Here is a 27,428-nt window from a genome sequence, read left to right as displayed (position 1 = left end):
GTCTTAGAACTCTGACCCTTTTAAAGTGAGTTTGCACTTCATAAAAAAATACTGTAACATATTGGTCACTTAAAAATAAGTAACTTGGCTGTTTATTTTGAATAACTACTTCCTCTTCCAAACCAAGCTAGTTAGCTAGGGCTAGCATTAGCTGATGTGGCGTCATTCTTGTTCTCTGCATGCGCTGGTTGCAAAAACCAAGATGGCCAAAATGCCAAACTTGAGTCCACAAACCAATGGATGAAGTAACTGTGATTATGTGCACTATTTTGATAAAGTCTATGGGCATGACCAGTAGCTTAGGCTAGGTAATGTTAGCAAATACAAGATGTAGAACAGATGCTAGACCAAGTTATTTTGCTTATCTAAGGACAGGATTTTGTAGGATTTAGTGGCTCCAGAGAAGCAATATTGACCTTGAGGTCAGTTTTGTAGCTTGTAGTTCAGATTTTCTGTCAACTGCTGTTTCTGAGGTCAAGAATGGACTTTGAAGCTCAATGGGAGCTCAACTGTTTAATAATTCAATAAACTGAATACCTGACAAATCAGGGTTGGTGGAAAAATAATTTAAATCAAATAAAGAAAGAAATCCTGCTCACAGATTTGCAACATACTGTAGAGCCCAATAACAAAATATAATCAGATGATAAAGGCAAGATAAAGGTAGAAAACAACCAGCAGACCAGCAAAGTGTCTACTTTCACAGTATTTTGTCTTTTGTCAAACCCTGGAGGCTTCGGTTTGTTTTTCTATCACTATAGAATCCAATGTGTATAGAGAAACTAATTAGAAACTGTTTCTCCAAAAGGAGTCCCTGATCTGGAGATTGTTTTTACTTTCCACACCATTTAATTGGGCATGAAACACCTTTAGGGTTTGGTGCACTTGCAGTGACATCTCTGTGGATGGATTCAACCTTGAACAATAATAGTTAATGAACCTACAAGTGTATGTTTGGTGATTTAAGACAAGATATGCTTGGTTTTTTAAAAATTGGTTCCTCTATATCCTTTATGCTTTTTTGACTGTAGAAACTCAACACAAGCCAAAACACGGAATATATATTTTCCTGCAAAGCCACAAAGGCTGCCTCCTCTCCTCCTCTGATCCAGCAACTTGCTTTTGTTTTTGTTATTTCTCCTCCTCCCTTTCCATACCCTTCAATCTGTCAACTCCAACGTAATAGGGCTGTTTGAAGTGAAAACATGAAGGGCACCCCCCGCTGCCACTTTCCTTCTCCTCTGCAGCCACCGTGAGCGTGACCTTTCTTTGACTGACCGCTGCCTGGTTAAGCCTCATACACCCTGACCGGGGGTGGCCTTTAGAAAGCAGGGAGGAATTATTGGACTGCAGGAACAAACCCAGAAGCATAGGTGATCTGTCTGGACATGCATATGCAGACTAGTGCTAAAACGTATAGCTGATTAGTCAAGAAACAGAAAACGAACAAAAGATTCTAGTAAAATGACTAAAATAACCAACAGATTAGCTGATGATGAAAATAACCAGCTCTAGATGAAGATTAAAACAGCATGAACATAAAGAGAAAAAAACATTTTAACTTCATGTACCATTAGCCAAACTTGTCAGAGCGCATTGTGGGTAAGAAAAGCACAGAGTGTACCTTTCTGCTGATGTCTTCCCCAGAGATGTTTTCTCTAATCACAAGCCAGGTAATGTTCTGTTCATTGTTTTCCTGCTTCAAATCTAATCTGCCGTGCGGACAATTGGCTGTGAGTCAGACATGTTTATGAAAATTACTGCTGGGGTAATAACATCTCCAGGTTATCATCTTGGACCCTTCTGAGAAACAGTGGATAGGATGATGCAGGTGAAACACTTGGTTTTCTATCAATTATTGTATAGTTTCTGTTGATTTAGTCATTTAGAACAAATAAAATGGCCGGGACTTGTATGAATGTTAAACGTACAATATGTAATTTTCTGCTGCTAGGGGTCTCTCATCAAAATTATAACAAAGGACTAATGCAGTCATTGCAGTCAGTTTCTATTCATTGTTCAGGAGGTTTTTACTGAGAGCCAAATTATCCACAGAGGTCGCCTCTTCTCCAACACAAATGGACCCATGATTTCAATCAGTAAATACACCGATTAAAGCAGTTTCACATTAAAAATCTACATTTCCAGTAACGTTTGCTCTTCGTGTTTCTCGTGAAACTCAGGATCCAGACATTCAATGACCAAAAATCCTTTATCTGGTTCAAATATATAGTTAAAAACAACCAAGATCTAAAAAGTGCATCGTAAAGCTGTGGCATAAAGCTGGATAAAAAGTCAATTTATGACAACTTTTGGCAGACATTTACAATGCCAACACAAAGGGGATAAGGCACCATTTTGACAGCCAATAGGCCCTTTTATAGTGCGTTCCCGCAAAATTCCTTATATATTGTTGTAACAATCTGCGGATTTTTGCCTAAGGGCATTCATAGTGATTCTGCGAAGGCGTGATATTCATGTTGATTTATACATTGTAATAAATGATTCTGTAGTCATTTCATTTTACTTAATATATTTGATAAAATGTATTAAATATAAATGCATCCTTGATTTTGAGGCAGTTGTTTAAGTAACTTTAATATAAAAATGTTTGAGATGGAATCTACTTATTTTGATCACATTAAATATAATCTTTATGTGTATGTAATTCTAAATCAAGAGAATTTTGAATGAATCCAACACAATAGAATTAGTCTGTTTTTAATTGACAGGCACTTCCTGTCAAGTTGTTATTAACTCAACTTGTAACGTAGTTAGATTTAATAAATAATATTGCGTGCAATCTGTTGCCTCAATTTTATTGAGTAGCTATTGTTTATCTTTTTTACAGTGTAGTGCAGTCCAGCGTTGTGGAACGAGGCGGGAAGACACGATAGTGACATGGAAGAGAGCATCAGTCGTGCTAATGAGCTGCACAGTTGTAGCAGTACACTATGTATTCGCAGCAGCACTATGTGTTCGGTAAGAAACGTCCATTTTGTTTACGGCCGCAGCTGTTGTGAATGTTGCTGAACATGATTAGATTCCTGTCAGACTCAGTCGGAGGCGTGTTTCTGATGATACGTCACATATTTACTAATATGTTGCGATTTATTTTGTTTTCTTATTTTATTTATTTTTCTCTGCTATATCTGTAGCCGGATGATTCTTCCTTTTAAATGTTCTCTAATGAAATGACAAATTATAAGTGTATACAGCTGATATGGACACTATAGACATCTGAATTAATGATTTTTGCAGTATAACATTTGTCGGGTAAATATGAATGTAGAATTTTTAACAGTATTGCATGTATGTATTAATTGAGTTTGTTATTGTTTTTCTTGTATGTACTGTTTTTGTTTATGTTGTTTGTATGTCATTTTCTATGTCTTTTTAGGGACACCAGGAAGACTAGCAGTCGCCAAGGCGTCAGCTAATGGGGATCCATTAAATAAACAATAAAAAATAAACAATTTTGCACCTTGCCGGCATTGGCTGATTCATAGTGATCCCGCTTCCAACAGTCCCAACAATATTACGCCTCTTTTACTACCTGTGAAGGCGTTACAGAGCCGGCATCACTTGATCCCCCTATCCCGCCTCTGGCGCTTTCATAGTGAGGCAAGATGTTACAGAGCTGTAAATATTGCGGCTTGAAACAGCTGTATGAAAGGGCCTAGCGGAAATGTTGGATATAAAATATATAACATAGGTCCCCTAATTTAAAAGCAGAAATTTTTCAAATTATACGTTTATCTGGGATGGTCTTTTTTCTCCCTGCATCAACTAATATTTAACAAAAAACAATGATTTTAATTCAGCTATTTGAAGTGACATGACATTAAGTCCTTTGAGGACAAGAGGTCATTTTCCCTGTAGGACACATTCATACTCATACAGACATAGTGTGTCTGGTATCCATTCACACCTGTATTTTTAGCCATCCTCGTGTGATCAGCTCACCTTAGTTGGATTTTAGTATCAACTCTGAATAAAGCCGGAGATAAACCTCAAAGAATTGCCACAGCTGTAGCCCTGCCACCCTGTTATGCACCGCTCATCACCCTCCCTTCATCCTTTCACCTGCTACTCTTTCTCCAAAGTAGCCAATCCAATTTATCACCTCCTCTCCTCCTCCAATTAAACCCCTCCTCCGATCTGGGAAACAGCGGTAGGGTGACATTCTCACTAGCTAGCTCTAAATGCCAGTTGCTTAATAATCACACTTTGAAGGTTGTACTACAGACACCCAGCTTAGTCTCAAATCCTATGGGTCCATTCCTCTTTTTGTCCTCTATCTTTAATGCTTCTTCCTTAAAATCAAAGCTCGGGGTCACTGGGGAAGGATGTGACATCTCCTCTTGATCACAAGTTTGGAAAATGTGGCACAAGCCTTTAGACTCTTGCTGAGATTTGACGTCGTCTGTCCTGGCATCCTTCAGCTAACAGCTATCTCGCAAGCAACCTCCGACCAATTCTCAACACTGTGCAAATGGCCTGGGCAGGTAGTTAAGACATTTCTGAACTACGCCGGCAGTGAGATCATGGCAGGCAATGGATCAAAACTGAATAATTCCATCCTGTATTTCTCATCCAACACTGACTTTATGGGTTCTGCTGCACTGCGTCGTTATTGTACCTGCAATCTTGATGTTCATGTGGCCATCCAGCAGCAGATTCTCAGCCTTCAGGTCCCTGTGGACGATGTTGCGGTTGTGACAATACTCCACCGCTGTCAGGATCTGCCAGAACTTCCTCCTGGCCTCGAGCTCATTGAGACGGCCGTGCTTCGCCAGGTAGTCTGCAGCCAGAAGAGAAACAAAGACAGCAGAGAGATGTTGTCAGAAGCATATACAGACAATATTATACACTGACTCTCCAGGTCTTTTAAATACAATACAAGGTGTCATTTAGAGGAATGAAAACTGCATTCTGCATTCAACTATTCAACGTGTTGGTGGTTGTGTTGAAAGGATAATTCACTTTGATGAGGTGCAGGCCTGGTGCCAATAGTAGTTTACAGCTGCTCTACATTACAGCATGCTTTGTAAAGCGGTTCAGCGCAAGATGTACGATGTCATTTTTCTTTGGAAACCCTTTTCTAACCCTGTGTGTGTGTGTGTTTAAGCGTTTGTGTGTGTGTGAGTAGGCACTGGGTGACAGTGGAGAAACTGTGTTGCCATAGCCGGAGGAGGAGAGGGGAGGAAGAGATTTCTGAGAACTGGTCTTCTGCTACATTGTGTCCACATTAGTGCAGTGTGTGAGTTGGGGGTTGTTGGAAGGTAGTCAGTTTTGTGTGATTGCAGTGCTCACATAGACATACAAACACAAATAGTGGGAGAAATCAGGATACCAGTGTAAATATGAACTTGGGTTACCCAATGAAAAACAGAAACATCTGATTGTTCTGTTGATTTGCTGGGCACAAGCTGAGCACTGAGCATCAGAGTCAGTTTGTGGCCGTTTAGAAAGAAGCATGAAACCATAGTCTGTGTGATCTGTGGGGGGCTAGAGTCGTAAATTTTACTGTCTTCTTCCTCAAAGCGTCCAGATCACTGACCTTTCTCTCATTGTCTGCCTTCACACCACCCTCACTGTTTTTCTAACCTTTCACACTCAGTGGTCACTAATTTTCACAAAGTCGGCTGACAGACTATTCTACAGGATGCATGAATTTTTGCAGCCGTGTGAACTTTGGAAAGTGTTGTGTTTGTTGCTGTCGGCAGGGTTCCTCTTCACACCTCCCTGTCCAGATAGCTCGCTAACTCTTCAATTCACACTCTGTGGCAAACAAGATAGGACACTCTGTGTTGGCTTTCCTTCCAGCTGGCATGAATACAGACCACCGACCAAACCTGACGACAACGCACAACAACCACAACAAACCCATCCAGCAAAAACTTCATACGAGAAAACAGAGTGTGCAAGATATGAGGAACGCAATTATCTGAAGACCCACAAGGTCAAACTCATGAAAGAGAGATTTTTGTAATCACAAAGCAGACGGGGACTTAGTTTGCTTGAGATATTAAAAAATTTGCCTCATCTTTGCATTTGTGCGAATTACCTTAGATCTTTTTTTGTACACAAGTAATATTGTTTTGATTTCCCTGGTGTGCAAACACATTTATGCAAAGATAAGATCACTGACTTCGATTTCCAAACTAGGCCTCCATCACGATACACACACAAAGTCGCACTAAGCCAATTTCACAGCCCATAAAACATCACAAATACTGTTCCATAGACTTAACGTGAGAAATTTAAAGTAGAGCAACGTATCCTGAGGGCAGCAACATGCATCATGCAGTAAACACCTCATCCTAACAACTCTGTATTGTCTCAACTCTGGGTTGACCAAAGGGTCAGCTGTGTGTCGGGACAAAGACTGTTCAATAAAAACGACTTAAGGCCATAAACAAAACAATTAAGCTTCGGGGAGATGATGCTGTTCTGTCGTCAGCGGCGTGTTTGATAAATAGCTAACATCTGACAGAGTGAGAAAACCTGATTAGATAGTGGCTGGCAAATTCCACAGAAGAGGCCGTTCAGTGACCAGGGCAGCTTTCATGCAACTCTGCTAATCAAAAAACACACTGGGGAGGGGAATGTGTCGAGGAGGTCCCAGTATGCACCTGTGAGGAGAACAGGACTCTCAAGTATTAACCGTTTTAGGATCAAATATCTCCCTTTCCTGGTCTGCCAATGTCATTTAATGCGTCGGTATGCTTAAACCAAAGTGCTTGTTGAATGGTCAAACAGCACAAATGTGCAGAAAATGTGAGCATGCAAGTAGTCCAACCTCATTGTCCAACCACATCTGACCAAAACATGAACACACTTCCATACATTTTTCAGTTATTCTGCTCCTCACCTGTGGAACAAACTACCTGTAGATCTGAGGTCAGCTCCTTTAAATCAGGACTAAAAACACTATTGTTTACTGCAGCGTACTCTTAACTTTAACACTTATCTGCTCTACTGCCCCTACTTTTAACTATGCAATGTTTGACTTGTGCTTTTTATTATTTTATCTCTTTTCTTATCCTGCTGTAACTGTTTTACTGTTTTCAATTGTGTCTTGCTGTTTTAATGTGTATGTAAAGCACTTTGAATTACCCTGTGTTGAATTGTGCTATACAAATAAACTTGCCTTGCCTTACACAGTTATTCTCTTATGCCGTGCAATAGCTGTGGCTCCTTGGGCCAACAGCAGAGTCTCAAGTATATACAACTTCTTATGATTACTTCCATTATCAATTCAACTGCAAATTATTTTCTCTTCTTTTCATTACTTTAAGTGTCAGAAAATGCCCATCACAATTTCCAGTTGTTACTAATTCACAGTGCCTGTGCTGTCTAACCAACAATCCATAACCTAAAGATTGAAGTTCACTCCTACAGCAGACCATGAAAACCAGTAAATATTCACTTTTAAGGAGCAAGAACCAGTTGATTTATGGCATGTGGGCCTAAAAACTTAACAACAATCCTGCCTGACAGCCTGAAATACACAGAAATACTCAAACAAACATTTAACAAGACAACTAATCTTAATTCTGTGAACAGCAGCACTGTCATGCTACGGCTTCTTCTACAGAAGCACTAAAAAAAAAAAACCCAAGCCATTACTGTCTGACCAATCAACACTGCAGAGCCACATACACACACACACACACAAGTATGCACACACACAAATGCACACAATGCGGTATGTTGCCCCAGTGGAGGGATGAGTAATCCACTGATACAATGTTGGCCAGGGCAAGGACCTCAGCACAGTGAGGCATGCAGAGCGGCATTCTGGGAAAGCGAGCAGAACAAGTATGAATCATAGGGGTATTAGGGAACAGCTCAACAACCACTGTGTTCCACTTCTGCTGAGAGGTAGCTGGGTGAGGGCCGAAGTCTCTCAACAGCTGCTCAGGTTTGGAGGGGACAAACATCATGGATACAAACTGGGCTGTTGGCTAGACCTTTGGCTGGACTTGAGATAACACCGTGGGATGGAGAGAGTGTGTGTGGTACACACACACGCATGCACGCACATACTCTTGTGACATCAGGAACTACCCAAAGCACTTAAAAACAGCCGCCACATTAACCCATAAGAACCCACGGTGACACACGTGTAACAAACACTTTAAATCAAGCATTTGTTGAGAGCCTTTTGTGTTTTTCCTTTATCTGTTGGTTTCATTGTCTTTCAGTCAAAGACAGAAACAGCCTGACTAGTATTGTGAAGTCATGCTCTAAGATTACCAGAGTAAAACTAAGAGACTTAAGTTCCTTTTGCAACCAGCAAATCCTCCGTAAAGCTGAGTGCATTTTAGCCTCCCCGAGCCGAGCCGTGCCCTTGCGGGTGAATTCTCTCGGTTACCTTCAGGGCGTTATGCCCTTCCTAGGTGTAACACAAATCGCTTTTCCAAATCATTCGTCCCCCTTGCACTAAGACTTTTAAATTCTTCATAGGGTTTATATTTTATTTTAATCTATTTTCCAATGTGTCCATTCTAAGCTCCATGTTGTCTGATGTGTGTTGTGTCGACTATTTATATATTGATTATTTGTTGCTGGCAATGTGGGCCGTATGAACCACGACAACCTGCTGCTCAAAATGAATTGCCCCTTGTGGGATTAATAAAGTTGTTTGAATTGAAATCTTCTAGAATCTCCCATATTCAGCTTTATGCTTCACCGTAACTCATTAAATCCCTTAGCAAGACTGTGTCACTGTGTGACTGTGACAAGAAGTGACTTCTCCAAAATATGTGTGTGACTGGAAACAGAAATGTGGAAAAGTAGCTAATTTCAAAAAGCTTTTTTTTGTTACTAGGCTAAGTTTAAACCCATTTAACAATTCTAATTCTAATCTAAGTACATTTGACCAAATATAAACAAAAAATAATCCTATCCTATCCTGTCACAATTTCAACATATGTTGTGGAGATGCAAAGAAAAAGGCAAATTTGTGTTTCTGTGAGCAGAAAAGGTGTCTAGTTTATTTATTTAAAAATAAGAAATATCATAAACATAACTTCCATAAACGCCCAATCTAACATATATGTCATATCACAAATCTTTGACATTTAGGGGTAGATTTAAAAAAAAAAATTAAAACATCATAAATGTGTTCTATGTGGTTCACTTGGTCTGTGGTATATCCCCCATAATTTTACTTTAAGGATTAATGGGTCTGGGTTCTTATGGGTTAAAGTCATGCCTATGAGGGTGCTGATAGATGTTGGTGCTGATTTAACCCATTGACGCCTAAAACTTCCTGTAAAACCTCTGGGCGATTTTAAAATAAGCCCCTAAAACCTGAAGTTTTTCTGGAAATTCAACAGAAGTTTCAACGCTTCTACTAAATAATAGATTTTTCAGCCTCTGTAGCAGATAGAAATGACATTCAAAAAGTATTTGAGAGTTTATACAAATACTACAAAACGACGTATCCGCTTTCCAGGCTTCAATGGGTTAATACTGGCACTCTCAGGGGTTAAATTGGGCTTAAGCCAGTTGGAGCCACACACTGCCCTTTCATCAAAGTCATATTCTGCTAAAGCTACTGGTTGTGACAGTCAACCTTTCTTCCACATGATAAGTGCTCAATTCCAAATAAATTTGTTTTGCCTAAAAGACCAAAGCTCATAACTAACTCCTGCACGTCTCACCCACTTTTAATGCCCCTTCCATTGAACTCACTTGAAGACATCAGATTTCCTGATTTCTGTTTTTTCCCACTTAATGTTCACTGATGTAGATGTCAATGCAGTCTCCCGCATCACAGCAAGAGGGTCGCCGGACTTACTGTTCATGACATCAATATTTCTCAAATATGTGTTTTTATTTTTAAGGTATATTCAGATCATGAAAACTTTCCAAAGCACTTTAAGACTTATTTTAAATTTAATTCTCAGATTCACTCTTATTCAACGCGTCAATCTTTAGATCTTCATCCTCCAAGATTTCTAACATGCAGAGGTCAATTTATTGTTCAATTTAGGGACCAAATTATGGAATACCTTTTTGCATCTGGCAAAAGACTCCATCTCTGTAAAATGCTTCAAAAGATGTCTAAAAGCTCATTTAACTGTTGTTTTAAAATTCTAATTCACACACAAATACACTTTTTTAACATGTTCATTTTTGTTTTGAATTGTTTTTGTTATTGTCATTATAACTTGTTGATGTTATACATTTGTTTTTTCTATTATCAGTTTATTACTTTCTAATAACTATGAAATTTTAGGTGGAGGCTTTAAATAAGCCCATGTGGGTTTTCTGCCTCTCCCTGCACTTTACTTTATATGTTATCTTTATATATTATATGTCATTTTATGTCATTCTAACTGTGCAAATAAAATAAAACCTAAAACCTAAAACCTAAAACCTAAAACCTGGTTCCTCCCACAGTCCAAAGACATGCAGCTTAGGTTTAACTGATGACTCTAAATTGCCCGTAGGAGTGAATGATAGCGTAAATGCTTGTCTGTCTCTATGTGTCGGCCATGCGATGGTCTGACCTGTCCAGGTGTACCCCACCTTTTAACCAATGTCAGCTAGAATGGGCTCCACTCCCCAGCGACCCGAGTTCAGATAAGCGGTTAAGGATGAAGATAAGAATGAATGAATGCTATAAATTTATTTTTGTGCTGCTGTTTTAGCTAGCAAGACAGGGTGAGCATCTGGGTTTGTAACTAGTGCTAGCTGTCAAGGTTCCTCTTTAGCTACTTTGGCTAAACCTGTATCCTCTCCATCTTTCTAACTGTGGCGAAGTCTATGATGTTGCATCACACTATAGCGAGCAGCTGCTTGTGGTTTACCATCACAGGGAAGTACCCATATCCACTTTGCATCTTATTTATGAGAGTAAAGAATCAACAAGTTCAACAAGATCATGTAGCTGACATTGTGTGTGTTAGCCACAGACGCCTCATTTTTCTTTGGTTTTCAGCTTCATAAAAAAGTAACCGGGGGTGGTTAATTAATCAAGACCTAAATGGCATTTTAGGACGAAATTTGAGGATGTCTTTAGCTCTGTGTTTCTGTAGTAGTATATACTGCAGCACTGATGCTTTGTGCAGATATCTTAAAAAAAAAAAAAAAAAACGCCCATTATTTAAACATGTTCTGATTTATTTATAACTAAAACGCTACACAGTCTCCAAATGTCTGCAATCACTACAGAAGATGAGCACAAATTACCTCAGCTCTAATGTAGAAAAACATGTCAGGTTTATTCTGGCACAACATTTTCCTCCTTCCAGTTTTTTGTTCAGCAGGTGGATCCTTGGAAGCTGCTGTGCTAGATGCCGCATGCCATTCAACTGAGCACTTTTTGAAAATAGGTAGGAAATCTGCACTCTTAATGCATAAGCAGCGAGGGTAGATGTTAACGTTATCTAATGGAATTTGCTTAGTTATAGTTAGACTTGTGCTGGTCAAATCAAAGTCAAAGCAGCCACACCCTGGCTGGCTGCTGACAGATCTGCAGAAAACTCACCCAGTAGATATGAAGGATGGTTCATAGTGAAATAGAAATTGACAGCGTAAGTAAATAAGAATCTGTCTCAGTATTTCTTTGAAGTCAACAGTCTCCCTGTCTCATTCGCTTTCCATCAGTCAGACAAGAGATCTGCATGAGTGACTCTACTCACTGCCAGCTATAATACTCCCCTCTCTCCAGCAGTGCTTTCTTAAATATGCATGCCCTACATTTTCCCACCACCTTCCAAATTCAAATGGATGTCCCCTGCTTTCGCCTCTATTCTCTTCTGCCTCCTCTCCCCTCCTGCCTCTGCTCTCCTCTCTGCAACTCCGCTTTATTTGTGGTTGACCCAATTTCCAGGTTTGATCCATACTGCGGTGTTGAGGCAGACTGTGGAGCAGCAGACCGACTGACTGACTGACTGACTGACAGAGAGACAGACACAAAGGCACATCAACAAGCTGGCATGGATGCCTCTGCTGTGCCCATTACTGTGCCCACCCACCCCTTTGCTAGAGCGAACCCATCACTCTCTGCCTCCTTGTGCCAAACCCAGCAGCGCTTCTTTGTCTTTACGGCTCCAGACGCACACACACACACGTACACACTACCCCTCCTGCTCCTCCACAACACCATTTACTGTTTGGTTTGAAGAGAGAATCGGAGGCTCATCTATTGTCTCACTGATTCGCTGTAACAGGGTGGGCTGCTGAGCATCCACAACAACTTCACATCTTCCGCTCTTTGTAACCTGTAGCCAAGAGCAGACCTGAGAAATTCATGTCAGGAAAGCAGAGGTCACTCTCTAGAGGACAACAGTCCGGGGGGAATAGGCTGTAGATCTTATCTATTTGTCTGAGTGCATCAGGACTGAAGGGCTTGATCCATCTCTAGAGAGCGTATTTGGAAATTAGAATTTATTGTTCAATTCTGTGAGATAGGATAGTGTAATACCAATCCAGTGCCGCAGCTACCAGTCGCTGTCTGCCTGGCTTAGTCAAAGCTGCTACTGCCGCAGCTGATGATGACATCTAAATGTCTTACATAACTACATTACATTGTGCAATCAGGGCAGAGGGGTCTGAGGAATCAGGACACAATGGTTTTATAACCAAGAGATGATCCATGAGAAAATCTATGGATTATGGAAAATAGGGTTGACCAATCATGTCTGTTTTTTTAAAAGAAATAGTTTGACATTTTGGGAAACATGTTAAGTCACTTTTTTTTGCCAAGAATACTTTACCCGCAAAATGATAATTTATTACTTTGAATATGTGGGAAAAAAGTGCCTGCTATTTAAAACACTTCTGCATAAACAGTTTCATGCATGAAGGAGTAGTGCACCTGCGACAGTGTGAGAAAGTTCATGCAGAAGTGTTTTAAATAGAAAGAAAATAAATGTGTTTGGAAAGTACACAGCATAAAACTGGATTCTTGAGACTTGGATGTTACGGTACGAGTTGTGTAAGAGTTTGTAAACGGATGTTTTATTTAGAGCCTGACCCATATAGGATTTTTTTTTAAACCAATACCAATTTTAGAGGGGAAACATTCAACTATTGCCAATATAGCAGCCAATGGTGTTAACTTTTTTGATATAGTGAAAATAAACCTTTATTATTATGTGGATGGTGCACCTATTTTTGCACCAGTATGACTATGCAAAGGGTACCTAGGAAGGCTACTTTCTTAGACAAATAACAACAAAAAACAATAGTGTTACATTGTCAACAAAAAAATAAAACAAATAGCTAAATAAACATCAAAATCAGATGCTCAGTATCAGGCAATTGCTGACTATTTATATAAAGAATAAATAAGAATAAAATAAAAAAGCTGACACCATTTCTATTTTTTTGCATTATATGTTCTGTAAAAAAAAGTTTTCATATCTGTGCATATTGGACAACATATACACAAATACTGGTGTATATACAGTACAGGCCAAAAGTTTGGACACACACCTTCTCATTCAATGCGTTTTTCTTTATTTTCATGACTATTGACATTGTAGATTCTCACTGAATGCATCAAAACTATGAATGAACAAATATGGAATTATGTACTTAACAAAAAAAGTGTGAAATAACTGAAAACATGTCTTGTATTTTAGATTCCTCAAAGTAACCACCCTTTGCTTACTAGAATATAAGACATGTTTTCAGTTATTTCACACTTTTTTGTTCAGTACATAATTCCACATGTGTTCATTCATAGTTTTGATGAATCACAATGTCAATAGTCATGAAAATAAAGGAAACACATTGAATGAGAAGGTGCATCCAAACTTTTGGCCTGTACTGTATGTATATGTATATATATATATATATATATATATATATATATATATATATATTTTACTTTTTTTAAATTATATATTTCCCCTCTCTCCTCCAGTTTCCCTCTCTTTTTATCTTGTTTTACAACACAGTTCTTTGATATTGGAGATCTTTTGTATGTATATATGTATATATATATACATACACACCTTTGAAAAGTCAATATTCATCAGTCAGGCTCTCGTTTTGATATAGTTTTGCTTTTTTTCAACACAGTTCCTATTCTTTATTCACCATGGAGGCATACAAGAAAATCTAAGTTTTCTTCAAGTATTCAACATAGCACAGGATGATTAACTGCTATACAAATAATAATTTTGTGGTATTTTTTAAATGCAAAGAAATGCAAATATATGTTTATAAATGTTTGTTAACTACAGAGCTGCAGCCATGACACAGTTAGCTTGGCATAGAGATAGAAACTGCAAACAGGGGGTAAACTGAGAGTACACGGTACAGTGAGAGACAAACAGAAGCTGCTATTCTTTCTAACCACAATTAGCTGCAGTGGCTGTAACATGTACCGATACAGATGGGTCTTTCCGTTTTATCTCTATGCCTTTCTGTACTTCCTTCTTATTTTTAACCACTCTTTTCTCATTCATTTTTTTTCTTGTGTCTGCTTCACAGCTCTCTCTGTAGGTCACAGGAGCAGGAGCTGCTGCTGCTGCTGAGTCAACATCACAAGTGGAACACTGGTCTCAAAATTACAAAGGCACACATACAGGCAGCAACAAAATACACACACACACACACACACACACACACACACAGACAGAGACACAGACACACACGACTATTAGGTTTAATGTAGACTACTGCTAGAGTTATCCTCTCTCTACTGTGTCTGGAAGTAGCTTAAGTGCAAACATTCTCAGACTGTCTAATAGGTGAGGCCAATAATCTGTGTGGATCATGAACGTGTGGATCAGGTTGTCCACATTTCACTAGTGCAGACAGGTCTGTACTTGTGTTATAAATTCTTGAAATAGTTCAATGTATGGTTTAGTCCATGTCTGCATGCTCAGGATTTATGAATGATTAATGAATCCAGGATTTATTTGCATTAAAAAAAGTAATCCTTGGCTATTTAAAAAAATAAAAAAAAACTTCAACTTCAACTTAAAAGGTGCGATAAACATGCTCTTTTTGGGGGGCACATATCCAGTGTACTGGTTTGAGATCACAGTGTTCCCATTGAGTGTGTGTGTGTCGTAGCGATAGAGTCGGGGTGGTATGGCAGTGGGAGATAATTTCTTATCTTCATGGGCTATTCTTGCTATGTCCCGACTTGTCTGTCCTTATCAAAATGAGGGTCTTTTTTGCGCTTTACTCTAAGCCTCGCGGAACCACTTGTACTCCAAAAAACATGTAATATTATAAACATGTACGGCAAGTCTGAGCCTACTTCCTTTGTAGGTAAGGTTTGTCTCTTGAAAACCTGGTAAATGACTGACTGGAAATTATTGTCCGTAGCGAAGGAATCCTTTTTTTCCTTGTGTATCCGTCTCAAAGGTCTAAAATGAATAAAGCAAGGTGGGTTTTTTTCATGGTGATCTGCTTCCGACAAAGCTGCAACATCTGGTCCTTTTTAGTCATTCAAAAATCATTATGAAAGGCCTTAAGGCAGCCAGAATAAATCATGGATGCTTTGTTTATGTGACATCCATTTGGCTCATATTAAAACTACTGCCTCTGCAGTGTTCACTCTTCTTATTGTGAATTTCAGAATACCATTTTATGTAACTTGCATTTAAAAAAAACAAAAAACAAACAGTGTATAACGTTTTCACTCTTCTTTTGATCCAAACCCAATGAATAACCATTAATCAACAGGAATTTTTTGGGAAATCATTAAAATAATTCATTAATCATTCAATTCATTTATAAAAGGAGAAAGATTCCTTTGTTCCAGCTTCCTAATTGTGAAGATTTGCAACTTTTCCTTGTCCTCAGTGATAGTTGATATCTTTGAATTTTGGAGTGTATGTTGGTCAAAATTATTTTAACAATCATAAAAAAATTTTAAACTATTAGTTTAATATAAAAAAAATAGGCAGATCAATCAATAATGACAGTAAATAGCTGCAGCCCTGAATTTTAATAAAAATATAAATTAAATATTACCTAAATCAGACATTGCCTGAGATATTGTGGTGCACAGATATTGAATGCCACCTTAACATTATTAGGGCTTGCTATAATTCTAAAATGTCATTTAATTTAAATCAAAGTATTTAATTAATCCTAGGGCTGCACAATTAATTCAAATTTGATATTTGGATCGGTGAAATTTCCAAATTGCAGGAGATACAACACCATAATGTCATATCATTTTGAAAATGAGATTAATGATGCAAAAAGATAATTCCCTCCAATACAGTCAATCATATCGCAATTGCAATATCAGTCAAAAATAATCACAGGTTGTTTTTTTTCCAAAATCATTTAGCCCTAACTAAATCTCACTCTCTTTTTCAGAAATGTGATTATAATCAGTTAATTGGTGCAGCATTGATCCATTTATGTTGCATCTAATATTTATTTTCCTTTGTTTGTCTTTGTGTGTATTTTATTTTGTTACTTCATGTTTTTTTTTTTTTTACTTTGGTCCAAGCTCTACTGTACTATATCAACCTAAAGTTTCTTGACTTCTCCTGTCACATGTCTCACTTCTGCTATCGGTTATAATGCTGTTTGTATAGTGCAAATAAAAGTAAAAGTAAACTCAATTAATAGCTGTTACCCGCCCCAGTAAATGTCAAATGTGTTTGTGAAATGGTGGCTTAAAAGACAGGCCTTTTTTTTATTACTACTCCTTTCAGATATGCTTTAAGTTTATAGCAGGACAAAAGTTTAACAGACAGTATTAGGAATTTAATCCAAGTGTCATGTAACGGTCAATGAACTGGAGGAATGACGTTGGTGGCCAGCATGTTGAAAGTACTATTGCACAATCTGAGTAGTAAACCAGTAAGGAGAACGTGATTCTGCACCACGTATGGTAATAAATCTACCTTTTTCTCTTTGAGGTTGTCCTTCTGCGGCCTTCAAGGGCCCTTGATGATGTCACTTTATACGACAAGTTGGCTGTGTCAGCACATTTATCAGACCAATCACTAGCAGCACATGACCAGGGCCACATCAGGATCATTCCTTCAATCATGTGACCTTTGAGATTGAGGCCAGGATAAGTGCAAGAGCAACGCAAACTCAACAAGACTTTGATACTTCCTTGTTTGTCAAAAACTTTACTGGTGGATTTTTTTGTGCAACTGATATGGGGAGGACTTGTTTGAACTGGGTGGAGACAATGTTTTTAAGATATTGGGGTCAGATTGAGCCTGTACTTGAAAAGATCACTCACCGAAGATCTCCCCATTCTTGGCATACTCCGTGACTAAGTAAAGCATGTTCTTAGTCTCCATCACCTGAGAGAGGGAGAGGACGAAGGAACAGGGGCCGAGGGAGGGGGAGAAAAGAGTGGGAGAGTGAATACACACAGAAGACCATGTTTCAATAGCAGTATTATCAGAGCATTGATATTACAGTCTCCTGCGACAAGAGAGAATTAGAATAAGGAAAGAAGAAAACTGTTAACAACAAATACAAATATTACACAACATGTCCACATGGTTCAACTGCAGAGTCTGGCATCCACAGAGTCAAGAGCAAAACAAAATGCATGAATGGCACAGGGTCTAAATATGGCATCAGTGTAAGAGAATGGAGGTGGACGGTTGGTGTTGCCGAGTATATCTGAATGGTACTTAAAACCTTTCAGCCCTCACACTGTGCTGTGTTGTGTAGGAGGAGGAGAACCGATTTAGCAGCAGAAACACTCATGAGATGAATAGAATTAAATGCGGAGGGGAGAATCAGATGGAGAGGGGAGGATGAATCAGACACAGCGAGCCAGACGTTCACACTAGAAATCCCACGCTCATTGTTTATGATCAATTTTCCATCTGTTACACTGACCGATTCATGGATTAAGGAAATGAAAGCCAGTTTTTTTTTATTTTGGTTGGCCCTGGTTGTGTAATAAACACATTTTGTGCTATCTGTATTGTGGAGCTGGAATACGACTGATTGAACAATAGCGAAGACCCGCACCTGTGCTGAATTCATAAATCAAAACAAGCGGCATTGTGAGCCAATACAGCAACTAATCTGGGAAATAAACCTTTCTCACAGCGGACATTTTGACTCGTCACAGCAGGAAAAAGCACAGGTGTAACTAGCAGTATTACCGATGGCTTTGTTTCATTCAGGTGTGCCAGTAAACCAGCATGTACAATAGCAGGGCCCTGGCACTGCCACACCTGAGTGGAATGCAGCCATTATTAATGTTATTAGTTACACCTGTGTTTGACAAGAAAAATCTGCCAAAGAGGTTTCTGTTTATGCTGGACATCTTTTTCTCTCATTTGTTGTTGCACTGCAAAAAAGCCAACTTGTATTTTTTGGCCTAAAACAGTGATTTCAGTTGGTAAAACTTGGAAATATAAATTATTGACATTTAGGGCAATAATGTAAGTTAGCACAACAAAGGAAGCAAGTTGTCTGCTCAAAAACAAGTTGGTGAGTTGTTGTTACTTATATATTTAAGTTGGGGTTCAAAACAAGGGACAATAGTTCTGCTAACTCTTATTTCTTTGTTGTGAAATGCGGGAAAGCGGTGAAATTCATTAGCGAAAGCTAGCAGCTAACTGATGCTAGCGGCTAACTGATGCTAGCAGCTAACTGATACAATCGTGCCAATTCAGCACATTGCAGAAGTTAGCAGAAGTAAGGATTAAAAGTTATTACAATGTAAAATTATAAGTTAGTACAATTTACAGTTGGGTTGACAAAAATCTGAATTCAGAGTTGAGCAAACTCGAAAACAAAACTTAAAATATTTAGTTTAATTGTCCAACTTAAAATTTTATCGAAGTTTGTTGCCTTGAAATTTTGAGTTCACCCAACTTTTCTTTTTTTGCAGTGTGTTAGAGTCAGCTTCATGCTACAATGTTGTCTGTCGTGAATCTATAAGCCGTCTTATGCTGATCATTATATTCTGAGGAGGGATTGGGTAAAGAGCAGTGAGACACACCAGATGTTTTAGGCAACATTTTCAATTGTAAAAACAGTATTAAAGCAGTGCTGGGTGTTATTTGACATTTTTTAATACAGTAGTGTCCAGAGGCGTGGACTCAAGTCACAAATTTGATGACTTTAGACTGGACAAAATGACTTGCAACTTGACTTGGACTATAACACCAAGGACTCATGACTTTACTTTGTTTTGAGCCTTTTCACTTGAAAATACTGGATAATCCCTCCAAGCCAAAAGATTGAAAAGGTATGTTATTTAAAAAGTGTGCCGTGGATCAATTCATTACCCCACATCTCCTTAACCCTTTATCAGGCAAAGAACTATATTTGGTAACTTCAGGTGATATTTCGAGAAAAAAGTTGCAAATTAACTTGATTAAAGTGGCAAATCTACAAGAAAAAAGTTGCAGATTTAAGAGATTTAAAGTTGCAAATCTGCGTGAAAAAAGTTGCAGATTCACGAGAAAAAAGCAACTTTTTCCTCCCAGATTCACCAATAATTAAATTAATCGAAATAATTATAATTTAATCAGAAACTGTCTCATAAAGAAATGGGGTCAACAACATTATTTATTTATTATAATTTTAACAGATTTGCTGCCAGACGTCGATACATGCTACAGACTCAATTTGGTACCATTAAGAGCTTTGATACCTGCCCCTACTTGCAAAGCTAGATATCAAGCAAATATGATGCATTTAAAAGAGCTCATAGAAATTCCACAGTATCTTAATATTGTGGTTCAGACTCTGCTACAACAGGCCTTGTGGTCATCTATATTACATGTCTGCAGCTGCTTAAAACTAAAAGCCTTCCTGCACCATCAATAATTGCTCCACTACTTCATTACAGCAAAGATAATACATTAAGTACACAGTATACAGTATTATACAGTAAGCAGACGGTATTTCAGGCTCCAGACAAAGCAGACTGCTTGTTGTAAATTGCAGCTATGGGGAAAATAACTGAAGCCAAACCTCTGTCATGTTTTAAATTGTAACAGAAGTAAATTCATAGTCTGAATTCCAGATACCAACTTTGTGTTTAGCTCTTCACTGGCGCTGAATGTGTTTAAAGACACTCTAAACATGCATTTTCCACTGAACCTGTCTGAATATCAGGCCATGAGGAGGAGCAGCTGTGGTGAATCACATGCTGTATACAGGCTAGACTGTTTAATGTTTTAAGACAAGACTGTAATTGAATAACTTTTAAATGTAATGTAATAATTTGAATGGGTTTTAACAATAGGGGGATTTATTGTGGTGTGGAGGATATGGAATTAGGCTCATGGTCCATCCAATATCCTCAATTTATTAAAGCATTTCCTGTGACAAGATTGATATTCAAATGGTTCACTCATTTTGTATTGGCCTTACTACAAAGGTATTGGTAGACAGAGATCGGCTTTTTAATTTTGAAAAAACATTATCCAGTGACAATTTTGACTATTTGTACTTTTTTTCGTACTGGAAAGCTCAACGTCCAAGACACTCAGCAAAGAGACTGAACAAGCACACACAACAAACTTGAGTGGGGTCCATAGTTTGGTTGTGTGTCTCATCGTTAGCTAAGGGTTCCCTTTGATCCACAAGGCCGATCCCACTTTATGAGACTAGAAAAGAAATCTCTAATTGACCTGCGCTGATTGGATGGATCGGCCGTTGGAAATAATGATACACACCAAAATAACACAGTAGAATGCTGGAACGGTGCCACATGGTTGTGTAATGATAATGAACACTCATTTACTTTCTCTAAACAAACTAACAGGACCCCAAAGGCTTATGTAATGCAAGTGAATCACCAAAGCTGTTGAGTTATTGGCGGTTAGGCAATTTTAAAAGTAACCAAGTTAAAGAAGTTTCTCTTTTAGTCTTGTAAAAATTCATGTGAGGTTCCTTTCACACCAACACATGGATACAACTGCTATAAAAAGGTGTCAAAGTGGCACGAGGGAAGTGACATTTATGGGTTTTATTTCAGACATCGGAGATGCAACCATCCAACCATGACTGGTCAGGCCATTTTCACAACCCACATTTTGATTTGTCGTGGTAGGAAAAGTGCAGAGGTTACTAATAACATTAACGATGGCTCTGTTCTATTTAAGTGTCCCAGTATGACAGTGAGCCAGCATGCACACAATACCAGGGACCTTGAACTCAAGAAAAGTTAAATGGAAATCAGCCGTCGTTAATTTTATAATTTAGAAATGTGTTTTCCCTACTTTGACAAAATGTCTTCCATGACAAAGGCAGTGTGGGAACAAAAACAAGACCAGAGTTCTGAATTTAACTGTTTGTTTACTTAGCTTAGCATCACTCTGTATATTTTCTTTGTTCTTTACTTATGGAATAACAAAATGATCAAATCAGTGACACTCTGAACTGCTGAAGACTGACCTAGTTTTTTATCTGGGCAGAGAAATTAAATACATTAATAATTGTTTTTGAACAAGCAATAAATCCATTCTGGCCTATATTAGATGTTTTAAGTTAGATAACTGTTATAAAGAAGTTATGAAATATATCTGATGTGTCAGGACAACAACTAACATCATTTAGTCTGAATCATACCAAGAGCACCTTCACACGGTCAGAACACACACAGATGCACACAGTGCCAAATGTCAGTCAGTCATTAACTATGCTCTCATATCTTAAACTATCCAGGGGTGGCAGGTTCTGCTAGGCAGCAGTTGTTTGCTAATGCATTAGAAAATGACCTGGATTGGTCCTGCGCTTCAACACCCTGACTGCTAAAGAACCGGCAGTGAAGATCAACAAAGAGGAGTGTTGAATTCTGCTCCACAAAACTGATTTGTTCTCAGGTTAGGCAGACGGCTAATTCTAGGAACCCATAACCGATGTTACATATGTTACATATTACATTATCACCCCAGGGGCCTTCTTTGACAAGAGGCTGCTTTCAATAAAGGTGGCCTGGTTTAGACCTAACTCAGACTTCAGATAGTTGTTAAAATCTATTGACTTGTTGAGTTAAACCTGTCTTAAGTTGAACTACTTTTCAACTAATTGGCAAATTAATACTTCTTTCAAATTAAGAACCAACCGCGTCAAACCCAAGATAACCACATGATAGTTTCTAGGCCACTACGCTCTCTAAATACCCTTTACCTCTACAAAATTGTTAGAAACCACAAATTACAAACTATGTTTTTTCCTGTTCTTGTCATTATTTGCCACTAGTCAACAGGTGTCACAGACAACTACCATAAAAATCATAAAAACATGAGCATATTAGTCCCACAATGGGGAAAGTACTCTCTGTACTTAGACTAATCTGACCACTTTTCCACCAAATTAGCTTAGCATTAGCATTCAGGATTCTCTGAACCTTGGTGCTATCTAGCGAAACACCGCATTTTCCACCAGTTTTCAGTGGAACCATTGTATAAAGTATGAGTCATCAACAGAGGCTGAATACAGCCATTGCAGCAGTAGCAAGACTGCTTTTAATATCTACAAGTTTTCTTCCTGTTATTTCAGATATTTTATCAATAAAAAAACAAGCATGGTCAAACTAATGATAAGGAGATAGACGAATATTATGTGCAAGACTCTCTTTCCAGCATATGAAATCTAACATGTCTACAAATGTCGTCATAGTCTGTACTTCAGGTCAAAACCTGAAAACCTGCTTTTTTGTTTGGGTTATGAACCAATTTATTTTTGGTAGAAACAGTTCAAAAATAGATGTGCAAACAGGAAAAGGAGGCCATTCCATGTTGATGGAAAAGGGCTATCTGAGAGCAAAATTACGACTCTGAGGACCAGTCTAAAATATCTTTGTGCAACCAGCCAGAACAGCTTTTTTTTGGCCCCTTCAGACTGGTTAGGAAACAAGTTTGGAACAAATAAGTCTTTGTAAATGACAGCTTTGACTAAATTTTACACATTTTGTCATGGTTGTGTGTTTGGTATATTAACTGGAGTAAATATATACAGTATAAAAAACATCCTTCCAACATAACAGCTACAATCACAGTGACAGACTACAAGCAATGGGTAATGGGATGGGTCAAAGAAAAAGTTAAATCAAAGCAACAGAGACAGAAATAAATCTCCTGAAAATCTCACGATTGACAGAGCTTCTCGAGCAAAGGACACAATTACATAATGGAGAGAATACATTACAATTTGCAGATATATAACCATGACAGATTGAGCTTGAGACTCACCTGGTACAGCTTGATGATGTGGGGGTGGTCCAGCATTTTCATGATCTGGACTTCTCTGTAGATCTTCTCTAGATTGACAGCATCCAATTGGGTCTTGTCAATGATCTTAATGGCCACCTGCAGAAGAATACAACTATAATCAGTCGGTCTGTCTATTACCATACAATAGGGCTCATCAGACTCGATGGACAATGAAAAACAAAATCCCAACACTCACATACACACTAGTGCAGACACCAATTAAATATTCTCCAAGCAGCAAAACGAGACAGTGTGTTCTTTTCAGAGGACTGCTACTTTGACTAGGTAAATGCTTAAATACAGCTCGTTCTGAAACCTTCATAAACACTCTTTAAATCTGAGCCGATGAAATATCACATGAAGGTACGGCAGAGGCAAACACAAGCCTCGGTGGATGTACACACACACACATACACACCCACAATGACACGTACATGTGCAAATTGCACGCTCACAATTTCAACACTCTTGGCTTTGATTAATGATGTCCGGTGGGTAACAAGGCAATATTAACATCTCTCCTTCAGACTGTCTCATAAACAACATTTCATCAGTACGATCTGAAGTGTTTCCAAGCGTCTATGAGCCAAGCTGGAGGAGTAAACAACAGGAGACCCCATTTCCCCTCTCAGTAATCGCACCACTGTTAGATTAAGTTGGAAAACTCTTACCAAGTGTTTAGATTGACAACTGGTCTGCATAAAAAGAAGTCTGAGGACTAAGCACCAATTACTTGATCAACTAAAAAAAGGAATAAGCTACATTTTTCAGTCTTCTTTTTGCACAAATGCCCCCAAAAAGTATCTGCTTTCAGCCTTCTCAATATCAAAGAAGAATATAAAGGGGAAATCATTAGCTGCAGCCCTTGGTGAGCTAATAAAACAGGATTCAGGAAAGTGGGCTTTGAGTAAGACATCCATGAGATTTATTTGAAGCCAAGGCACTGCACAGAACGAAATAATACTTTCAGTAATAAAAGATTTTCCTTTGGAAAGTATTGACGGTCATTCAGCTTCATGGTTGTCAGATACACAGTAGAATATTTCACAGTAATTTAGAAGGAATGTGCGACTGCATGAATTAGATAGGGATGCACGTATCAGACCTTTTTAGTGCTGATGTGCCGGGCTTTGAGTATCAGCCGGTACCCAGTACCATTCTGATACCAGTATTTAATAATGTGCTGTATGTGTGGAAGTAACTGCAATCATTCTTTTATGTGTAATGGAAAATCAGGCCTGACTTAAACATTTCTTTTCTAACTTTGTAAAACAAATAAATTCAATAAATTGTTATCAAAAAAGTCTAAACCTTTTAACCCTTTATCAGGCAAAGAACTATATTTGGTAACTTCAGGTAATATTTCGAGAAAAAAGTTGCAAATTTACTAGATTAAAGTGGCAAATCTACAAGAAAAAAAGTTGTAGATTTAAGAGATTTAAAGTGGCAAATCTGTGCGAAAAAAGTCGCAGATTTACGAGAAAAAAGTGGGAAAAAAGCAACTTTTTCTCCCAGATTCACCACTTTAACCCTTAATAGGGCACTCATTGAAATACTTGCAAATTCCAAATTTCAACCCTAGAGAATATTGGAGGATATTACATACTGCCAGAATGTGTAAAATAAACATATGGAATGATATTTTGAGAAAAAAGTTTACGAGATTAAAGTGGCAAATATACAAGAAGAAAATGTGCAGATTTATGAGATTTAAAGTGGTGAATCTGGGAGAAAAAAGTTGCTTTTTTCCCACTTTTCTCTCGTAAATCTGCTACTTTTGGCAATTTTTTTTCTCGAAATATTACCTGAAGTTACCAAATATAGTTCCTTGCCTGATAAAGGGTTAAATGCAGCAACAAATGAGTCAAAAAATAGACAGGATTTAAAATTCCAATATTTAATGCATATAGTATATAACATATAAATAGCCATTTGTTGCTGCAATTTTTGAATGATCAGCCCCATTGTCACTGATACCCAATCCAGCTTTGTGAGTTGATGTCAGTATCGGATACTTAAACCACAGTGCATTGCCAGTTGATGTCACAATCTGTTGCGGCAAAACTTTAGCCAGGTCGAACTTTTTCTGCCAGATGACCCTTGCCTGGAAACCAGTTGAATCTGCCGAGCTCATGTTTTATTTGCTCTGGCAGATGCCTTTCAGATAGATTTCCACCCGGCCTGGCAAGGGCCAATCAAAACAATTTATCTCATACGTGACTGGCATCCAGGTCAACTCACTAAACTCATGTCAAACTAGTCACAGGTGATCAAATAAGAAACAACATTCTGTTGCTAATTTATTTATTTTCTTGCCTCAAATGTTTTCAGACACAAATTTCCGGTACTGTTTAGCTGCAATTTGAGAAAGTTTGGGACCAGGCCACTTGTTGGTAATGCCCCTTGAAATAAAAAAAATAACTTGGAAGTTCTTGACTAATACACATTTGCAAATTAGTCTGGCAATGCCCAGCTAAAATGACCCTTACATTTTTCATATTTGTATTCCTGCTGTGTCAATGCAGTGGTTTCTTTAAAATCTCCTCAACAGCCTTATGTTTGGCATTTAATTCTAAGAGATGTCTGACACCTCCATCCTAATGACACCTGGTTTAATCCTATTTTTGTAGTTAGCACTTATATATGTACAATAATGTGTTGATAAGTTTAACACTCTCCATTATCATCTCCCTACTGTCAGTACAGACAGGTATGCAATCTGGCATCAAATCCTGAAATCAAAATCTTTAACGACACTGCAGCTATAAGTCGAGACCTCTAGGACATCAAATTTGAAATCTCTGGGCGAGTACAGGGATTACAGGGTTCATAGCATGAAAAGATCTCAGCCAACTGATTACATTGTCAACAATGCTAACACACTCACAAATAAGACGTACTGCAGGCACAAGGTCATTTGAGGACAATGGGTTACAGGGGAATTTAGCTCATACATTAAGTAATGAGCGCAGAAAGGCAGCACAATGCTGTGATCAGAGATGGATAAATGTTCGACCCACTGAGCTGACAGACAGGACCGCATGAGAATGGGCCAGCACTATGCGAACCCACAAGCTGCAGTATGTACATAATGGGATGAATGGGTCAGTATAACACGCAGGAGCCATGAATAGAAAAAGTAGGTTATGCACACACAGGTACATCTATCTAGGAATATGCACACATCAGAGCTGCTTTTTCAGGCATCATTTAACTCTCTTTACACACATGCTCCTGGGTAACATCTCTTTTGCCCTGGCACATTCTCAAGGCAGATGGCGTCACATAAAGTTGATAGGCCGCCTCTGCAGCTGACCTTGGCCACTTAAACAAAAAGCTCTAGCCATGGGCCTGGCCGAGCCAAGCAGCTGCATTGGCTCTCTGTAGTGACCAGCGCTGAGTGAACTCTACCAAAACCAGTGGCCTGAAAACCAGCAACAACATGCATGATTTCATCCAACCCAAATACCACACCGGCTGAGGGAGAGGTGAAGCCACTTAGCGAAATCACCTGGTGTAGTGTTTGGCTGAATTTAAAACCTGCATTCACATAGCTGTTAGAGTTACACGGCTGCAGATTACCTGGCTAGACTAACGCGGCACCACTTCACAGCCTTCAATAACCAGATTAACACGATAAGAGTCTTAAGAGCCATTTTCTTGCCTTGTTATTCATTAAACCTAACATGGAGTCTCGTCTGAATGACGTAAATCTTTGTTTTTCTGTGCAGCAGGATTTGCTCACGTTCAACGACAAACAGTTGGAGGCTCTGTGAGGTCGAAGATCAAAGTGTGTAACTGTGTTTTTGCAGGCCTATTTTTCTATCACTCCCTCTGTCCTCTCCACACACAGACTAGACACAGACTTTGCATTAACTCCCTGTGTCTCTCTGCCATTACAACAGAAAGGCATGGCACCCAGTGGTACCGGTCAAGAAAGGCCCCTCTGTACAGAGTTGGCATAAAACTATAATTCAGACAAGCCCTGTTCGTTCTGCACTCATGCTGCATCATGTGCAGTGTTGGTAGTATCAAACCCTCGCCCAACTAAGGGAAGACCCCTAAAGCAGTGTCAGTGCATCGTTGTCTGCATGCATGCGTGCAGAACGCTTTGCTTTCCAATTACATAGCTCTGGCTGGCATATCCTGCTCCTCACAATGCTCTCGGCACTGCTGGCACAAGAAACCACTAAATCACATCATTATTTGGATTACATAATGGGACCACCGACCCATGCTGCATGCCCCAGACATAGCGACGTTTAC

The 27,428-nt window shown here is 38.7% G+C and overlaps 1 protein-coding gene across 2 annotated transcripts in view; it reads right to left on the bottom strand.

The window, feature by feature from the left end:
* The window catches only part of sik2b (salt-inducible kinase 2b), a 55,982-nt gene that overhangs the window by 27,541 nt on the left and 1,013 nt on the right, over positions 1-27,428 (bottom strand). For both annotated transcript variants that reach the window (XM_059331438.1, XM_059331439.1), the window contains exons 2-4: positions 23,142-23,258; positions 17,204-17,267; positions 4,643-4,804 (exon numbers count right to left, since the gene is read on the bottom strand). In XM_059331438.1, coding sequence (XP_059187421.1) covers positions 4,643-4,804; positions 17,204-17,267; positions 23,142-23,258 — 343 coding nt within the window. The remainder of the gene's footprint in view (positions 1-4,642; positions 4,805-17,203; positions 17,268-23,141; positions 23,259-27,428) is intronic.

The sequence above is a fragment of the Centropristis striata genome, chromosome 4 (assembly GCF_030273125.1).
Source record: "Centropristis striata isolate RG_2023a ecotype Rhode Island chromosome 4, C.striata_1.0, whole genome shotgun sequence".
In the NCBI taxonomy this organism is placed as follows: domain Eukaryota; kingdom Metazoa; phylum Chordata; class Actinopteri; order Perciformes; family Serranidae; genus Centropristis; species Centropristis striata.
Note: the sequence above shows the minus strand (reverse complement) of the source record. Positions and strands in the feature narration are given on the sequence as shown.